The 7,744-nt window shown below is 40.3% G+C and overlaps 1 protein-coding gene across 4 annotated transcripts; it reads left to right on the top strand.

Moving 5' to 3' along the window:
- Positions 1–380: 380 nt before the first annotated feature.
- On the top strand, positions 381–7,366 carry LOC120549420 (serine/threonine-protein phosphatase 2A 56 kDa regulatory subunit delta isoform-like). 4 transcript variants are annotated; one of them, XM_039786327.1, is made up of 4 exons: positions 381–1,016; positions 1,108–1,170; positions 2,323–2,473; positions 6,373–7,366. In XM_039786327.1, exons 1-4 carry the CDS (start codon positions 990–992, stop codon positions 6,444–6,446), a joined length of 315 nt encoding a protein of 104 aa, XP_039642261.1. In that variant the 5' UTR covers positions 381–989; the 3' UTR covers positions 6,447–7,366. The 4 variants fall into 4 exon arrangements, with proteins under 4 accessions (XP_039642261.1, XP_039642260.1, XP_039642263.1 ...); XM_039786326.1 differs by lacking the exon at positions 6,373–7,366 and adding an exon at positions 5,216–5,613; XM_039786329.1 differs by lacking the exon at positions 6,373–7,366 and adding an exon at positions 4,759–5,185.
- Positions 7,367–7,744: the final 378 nt, after the last annotated feature.

Raw genomic sequence — 7,744 nt, 5'->3', positions numbered from 1 at the left:
TGAAGATCTTGAAAAATCCATCAGGGTAGATAAGAAACATGAGTTTGTTTTTCAAGTTTCAGCATTTTTATTCTATTTAAGCTTTTTTCAGCTATCTGTAACACTGTTAAATTCACTTGACACAACCATGGCCCAAACAAGTTAAGCCTATAAACTTTAAGTCCATGTAACATCATATTAGCCAAAATAATTCTGTCACGTCTTATTATAGCCTACATCCTTGGACTTCGCCATTTTTATTATAGCCTACATCCATGGAATTGACCAGTGTTACTTACCATGTAGTAGCCTACAGGCTTATAAAAGACACACCCCATGGGAATTAAGCAGTTCTTTTGCTTCTCTATCGAAATGCTTTCTCCTGGTGCAGGTCGCTGAAAAGTTCATTTACTCTGTTGAATTCCTATATACAATATGTGTTGTTACGTGTTTTGTAGTGAATGTTTGAAATGGGTGGGTCACTAACATAGCACTTCATGGATGACGCCGATGACATAGCATGACAACCCTGAGTCAGAGTAGAGACCCCGGTCAACCCATCATCTCTACAGTTGTAGGCCTCAAAGTCTACTTTCTCTTTTCGAGATACACCACTGCGCTCCTGTGGCAGTTACCAAATATTACAACCGGCAGAGGACACACGTCTCTCGGTAAGGCTGGAGGACACAGCAGGTATCCTACAATAGTGCAGCAACCGGCAGCAGGAAATTGGACGCTGACATGAGAACATAATCGGTTTTTTCTTCAATTATGAACTATATCTTTTTAACAACGCATGAGTTGTGGAATGCAGCCAGCGCGGAAACAGGATGACATCTAGTTGTGGCTCGGACTCAGTCACATGGTGTTTGGATGGTCAGTCGTGAAAGCCACATCAGTAGTGATTAGTCAACACACAGACGCTTTAACAGGGCATCTGCTGCTGTCTGTCAGTGTGTGTGACCACTGTTTCACCGCGACCTGCTGACACCGGGGATTCCCATCTCAGCATGCCTCACAAGAGCAAAAAAGAAAAGGTAACGTGGATGTTTGATGCAAATGTACTTTATTACATGTAAGCATAGCATAATGTTGTGTTTAATTAAGTTTTGATCCTTTACTCTTTAGGAAACTAAATCTGGAAGATCTAAAAAATCGGAAAGTAAAAATGGGCCTGCAGACGAACAAGATGTAAGTATTTTGGAACTTTTCACTGTCCAAAGAGGACATAAAAATACCTTAAAGAAATGCATTACTAGCATGTAGAAAAAAAATAAACTAAGCCAGTTATTTTAAAGATACCACAGGATACTATAATACATATCATAAAGCAAGGTCAGTGTAAACTAAATGATTTATTTTAGGACACAAAATAAATAAACATAAGAAAACTTTTCTTATGTTTATTTAGTCTTTTTTTGTTGTTGCTGTTTTTAGTGTTAATTGGTGTCATAATGAGCAATAGCCTGAGGTGGAAACTTCTTTTGGCTTCACGTAGCCAATGTTTGCTTCTACTCAAAATCAAATACACACATTAAACATATTGTGTGCAATGCTATTACACAGATCTTTTACTTAACCCTAAGTTTAGCAGTTGATTTTGCAAAGGCTTTCTCTGACCAATTGTTGACAAGATACCCAGAAACTCACTATTTCTTTTTATTTATTATACAAGTTTTCTGACTTTTTGTCCTCATGAAAGGAAGGCAAAGTTGCTCATGTGATATCTCAGCATGATCTTATGATTTTATTTTCCCTGAAAACACTTGCATTCAATCCCTAGTTCTCCCCATCATGACTTGTTATGGGCTCTGAGTATAATACGAGCCATTGTAGCAGCTATTTTTGTCCTTATCGTTTCTGGCGTGCGTCAGTGATGTTGAGTACAGTGGTTTGAGATTGGAAGAGACCTGATTGATTGACTGCTGGACCTGCTGTTTGTTCCCATTGACAGCTTTATCAGCTCCATCTGTGCTCAATTATTCTGTCCACTGAGGTCCATCACAAACTCTGTCAACAGATGCAATACATTACACCAGCGACTGGGATCAGGTTGCTTTGCTGGATCTGATTCGGAAAGGAACTTGACCCTTAAGCACAACATCCTCACTCCTCCTCTCCTCTCCTCTCCTCTCCTGTCCTGTCCTGTCCTGTCCTGTCCTGTCCTGTCCTGTCCTGTCCTGTCCTGTCCTGTCCTGTCCTGTCCTGTCATGTCCTCCTTTGAACTCCACAGTGACACTTGAGTACAGTGATTCCTGTGCCATTTCCTTTGGGTGCAGGAACTACCTCGCCCTACCTTGCTCCAGTAACGGGAGCTCTTCCCTGCAACTCTTGTTTCTGCAGGGTTCCAATAAGAAAGTGCCTCCTGCAACTCAGGTGATGAGGGTGAAGCAGCCGGGGTCACACTCTGCCGCTAAGAGGGAGAAGAGGTTCAGCACTTCCTTTTTCCCTCTCAGTGTTAACAGAGAGCTACAGAAACTACTTACACTGGCAGGTATTTCTCCTTCACTGTACAGTATCTCTATAAGAAGCTATCACTCTTATCTTCAAATGCAACTTCACTAAATGTTCCTCCTCTGTAATAACTCATATACATAAGCTGTTACTCTTCTCATGGAAAATGCTAGAATACCTTTATCTATGATTGTATGTTTGGCCCATATGGATGAAGGGAATCATATTAACAATTCATAGCCTTGGTGGATCCTCATAACCGCCTTTTTAACCTTGAGGTCTTTACTCACTACATAATTTATAGCTAAGCAGACTGCCCATCAGCTTCATCTGGAATGCAAATGATGTGCAATCAGCTGCATCTCCAGGCGTACCTGGAGGAAACAGATATTACCCCTGGAGGGCTCGCTTATGTAAGATAACTCTGACTCAGACTGAATTGACAGTTGTGGAATCTGGGCCATCCAATAATAACTCTAAATGTAAGCCCAAATCAAACATGAACACTCTGTGTTATGATGAATCGCACACGTTGAAGGAGCTGATGGGATAACATTTCACTGGAATTGTAGCTTGTACGATTTAATGTGACAAATAAAAGTAATTGATTGATTGAACTGTAAACTCTGACATGTCGTGGAGCATCAGGAGTCCTGCGTATGCTTCAATGCTGCACTTTAGCACAAGCTTATTTTGTAATACAGCCTGATAAAACAGCAGTAAGAATAACTGTGATGGGTCAGTTTAGTTCGCCAAACTAACCATAGTAACTCTAACAAGCCAGCTGGTCCCACTGTCAGTGTTTACTGTACATTTACTGTGTTGATTGACTTTATTAGTAATCGCCACTGATGCCAATTCTGAGATGAGACAGTGAGGTTGAGGTTTGAACATTTACATCAATCTTTCATTGCTTCTTTGTTCACACACAGCACTACAGGCAGGATCTGGCCTAAGTGGTTTCCTGTAAACTATACCCAGCTATTCTTTGTTCTCAAACCTGAATGAGCTGGGTGACACTTTGGATAAACAATAGAGATGGACAGGCCACAGGATTTGCAAGTCGAGGGATTTATGGCCACCGTTGACAGTGTGGGAAAATGATAAAAAATACAAAATTAGCTTGGTGTTTTAGTTAAAGAAACACTATTACTGTGAGTTTTGAGAAGAAGTTGAGGGGGAAAGAGTAAAAATAAGAGAATAAGAAAATAACCTGCCTGACCCTTCAGTCGACCGTAGTGACCTGAAGAAACATGCATGAACAGGCAGGGCTGTATAGTAGAGGTCAGATGCAATTAGAGCTGTAACAATTCCAAATGTTGCTGTACAATTAATTGTCTCAGAAAATATGTGATTAACAATGCAATTGTCTTTTAGTCAAATTTAAAAACACTTATTTATTTATTACTTTTTTAAACAAAATACAGTTTTGAATGAAGTCCAGATACATCTTTTGGTTATATCACTGTTAAGTGACCCAGATAATGTAGTATCACAGGTACACAGCCTATAAACAACACCTCTTTATTATCATAAAACATTTATTCTAACTGTATCCCCCTTGTCATTTTTTGTGCTATAAACATGTATAGGGACAGGTGCCAACAACTAGCATAGCTTTAGCTCACAGTCCGACCAATAATTGACCTACTTATATAATTACAATTTGGCATATCTAAACAAAATCAACATTTACCCTCAACAGTCATACCCCTTAAGACCTCAGGTAATGTTAGCAAGTAATTGCGGTTTTACAAAGAAACTGCGGTTACATAAAGGAATTGACAGTCAGACAATTATGTAATAATTGTTACAGGCCTGGATGGAGTCAAGATAATTGCTTGCTCAGTTCCGCTTACTTTGGTGAGTGACTGTTGTACTGTTGTTGTAGTATGTATGTAGTATGTCTCAGTATCTTTCTAATGTATCTTTTTAATTAGACGAGTAGACACTATACATTTGAACTATTCTGGCAATCGATTCATTGGTTAAAGTCATCTTTTAAAGCGAAAAATTCCAAATATTACACAGTTCAAGCTTCTCCAAGTGAGGATGTTCTGCTTTTCTCTGTTTGATATCATTACAAATTGAATATCTTTGGGATTTGGACTGTTGGTTGGTTTTCAGTTTTCTGACATTTTATAGACCAAATGATTAATTGATAAATCAGCAGATAAATCAGTAGTAAAACAACCATCTTTAGTTTTAGTTCTAATTTGAATAACCGCTCACCAGAAATATATTTAGTTCAGACATTTTGCATGGGCCTCCCTGTACCACATTTTTATTGTGTATGGTTAATTGATTCAAAGTTTTTCCAAACAGGTCCCAGTCCAATATTCTTGACCTGCAAATGAAGGTTTTATCAGTCGTTGTACATGTAGATTTTAGGAGTCCTCTTAAAGAGCAAATGCTTTGCTTGTTATGTGGTTTAGGAAAGTCCATTATATGTTTTATTTCTCCTTCTGTTATTATTTAACATATAGTAAAATGTATGAGTTCTGTTGATTTGAAGACTTGAGTTGTGTTTTGTGCTTTAACCCTTCCTCACAGTGTATTTGTTGTCTTAGAAGTTCACGTGGGCTTGTTTGCATGACGCAAATTAACAAATGCTTCTACTGTAGTTCATCAAAATATAACTACATAGAAAACTACTAAAACATATCATAGAATATTAGACCTTATTGAAAAGTACTTGGAGAGCTCAATCTGGCCACAGACAGAATACAAAAGTATTTGATAATGGATCAAATATAAATTTTATCTCACTTTTTTGTCTTAGATTGCGACTGTCAACGGAGCCTGTCTTGCTGGTGTAGGCAAAATGTTGTCAGTGGGGCAACAATGCATGTTTGATGAAGAAGCGTTAACAGTATGTTGTTCCAAGTGTTAGTAAAACATTTAGTGATGGGCTTGTGTTACAGATAAATGGCCCATCCCGTGCTGCCATCTTCTGGCTGAAAATGGGAATTCTGTTGTTTCCTTGGCTGAACTTTTATGTTGAGAAGTATGTTGAGCATTTACAAGCATTTTAATATAATGTCTAGCCTTTTTATTTGCGTTAAGCTTTTACCATATAAAAGAATAAGGCTGTCTTTGTTATTCTGTATTGGTTTTACTGTCAACAAATCTATTGAAAAGACCAAAACCAAAAATGTGTTAGTCTCCCAACTCTCAATGATTTCTCTACTCTGTGTGGCACTCAGCTGTTCCTAGTGAAGACATGGATCTCTAAAAACATAAATTTTTTTAAAGGGTTAAGTAATTTCCTAAAACAACTGTCCTACCAGTAGGAAGTAAGTGGCAGCTTTCAGAAAATACCAGCGTCCGTTGTCATGGCTGTGGAATGTAATGGCACCTCTTGGAGAGGCTTTGACCCCTCAGTAAGAGAATTCCAAGTAATACACATGGCCTCCTCTCCTCTCCTCTCCTCTCCTCTCCTCTCCTCTCCCTCTCCTCTCCTCCCTCCTCCTCCTCCTCTCCTCTCCTCTCCTCTCCTCTCACCACCTGGGTTCTGCCTGTCAGGAAGTCAAGGATCCACATGCACAGTGAGGTGTTTAGTCCCAGGTGCTTGAGCTTTGTGACGAGCCTGGAGGGAACTATGGTCCAACAATCCTCACACATATATTTCCGTCATATATCTTTAAAACATATGCTATTTTGTGCACACGATTGATAGGCATTCAAAGGCATTTAGACCTCAAATCTTCACTAGGATTCGGTGCTTAGTAAGTGGTAGGACAACTGTAACATGACATTGTGTGAATCACGCCCTGCTCATTGGTAAACTCTTAATCAATTAGTTATTAATTGTCTGACATCACTAGTTGTTTGGAAAACAGCAGGACCTGACGGTATCAGTGGTCGGGGGGGTCATCAAACTGTGCTGACCAACTAGCGCTGATGTTCACAATGATATTCAACCTGTCACTGTCTTAGTCTATACCCACGTGCATCAAGAAGTCCACCCTCATTACCGTGCCCAAGAAAACAAGACCAGCCTGCCTGAATGACTACCAGCCAGTGGCACTCACCTCTGTAGTGATGAAATGCTTTGAACGACTCAAGGATCACATCTGCTCCTCACTTCCCAGCAAAATGGACCCATTACAGTTTGTACCATCCCAATGGAATAGATCAATGGAAAACACCATAGCACTCATCCTTCACACCACCCTATGTTACCTGGAAAAGAAAGGAAGCTATGTGAGATTGCTGCTCATTGACCTAAATTCAGCATTTAACACTATAGTTCCCTCCAGGCTCGTCACAAAGATCAAGGACCTGGGATTAAACACCCCCACTGTGCATTTGGATCCTTGACTTCCTGACAGGCAGACCCCAGGTGGTGAGGGTGGGCAGACACACATCTTCCACCCTCATCCTTAACACCAGAGCACCCCAGGGCTGTTTCGAGACCCCTGCTGTACTCCCATACACACACAACTGTGTAGCCACTTTCTACTCCAACACCATTATCAAGTTTGCTGACGACACAGCTGTGGTGGGCCTGATCACAGACAACAATGAAAAGGACAACAACCTACTTATGATGATGGAAGCAGGGAAGGAATTACGCCCCCCTTAATACCAGTGGGTCCTCAGTTGAGAGGGTGGATAGCCTCAAGTACCTCGGTGTCCACATTACAGAGGGTCTGACCTGGGCACTGCATTCTGACTCATTGGTAAGAAAGACCAGGCAGAGACTGTTTCACCTTAGACACCTGAGGAAATTCTGGTTATCCCCTCAAATACAGACGCAGCGTCAGTCGATTTTGTCGGGGCTTCAGCCCCGAATGTTTTGAGTGTAGCCCTGAATGTATTTTGAAAAGTTGACTGACAAATAGCTTCAGGTTTATAATGGATGCGCTCTGCTGTCGACATGCTCCGTGTATTTCTGCCCTAGTTTCCACCTCCGATGTAGAGCAGCGTACAGCCACTTCCCTAAACTTTGTCTCATTCAGAGGCCTGAGTCTCAAACGGGGCTCTGTGTCTGTGAAGGTCTGAGATCTACCGTATCAGCAGAGCAATCGCGTATTGCACAGCAGACTATGGTGCAGGTAGATTATTTTCTGAAATATAGTGACTTTATTCTTGTAATAGCCTATTATAACTTTATTTTTCACAAAATATCTCCTCCAAACCTTAGAGAACACAGATGGGATGAGTTATATTTTGAATGTGCACAAAGTTTTGGACATGAGCAGAAGTCTTGCTCAAACATCTGAAATATTACAGTCCAGGGGTTTATTAATAAATTAAAATGAATAATGTATCATTGAGGTGAATAATTGTCATATGCACATTTACG

Source organism: Perca fluviatilis, chromosome 20 (genome assembly GCF_010015445.1).
Source record: "Perca fluviatilis chromosome 20, GENO_Pfluv_1.0, whole genome shotgun sequence".
Classification (NCBI taxonomy): Eukaryota; Metazoa; Chordata; class Actinopteri; order Perciformes; family Percidae; genus Perca; species Perca fluviatilis.
The sequence above is the reverse complement of the archived record's forward strand: the minus strand, read 5'-3'. Positions and strand labels throughout refer to the sequence as shown.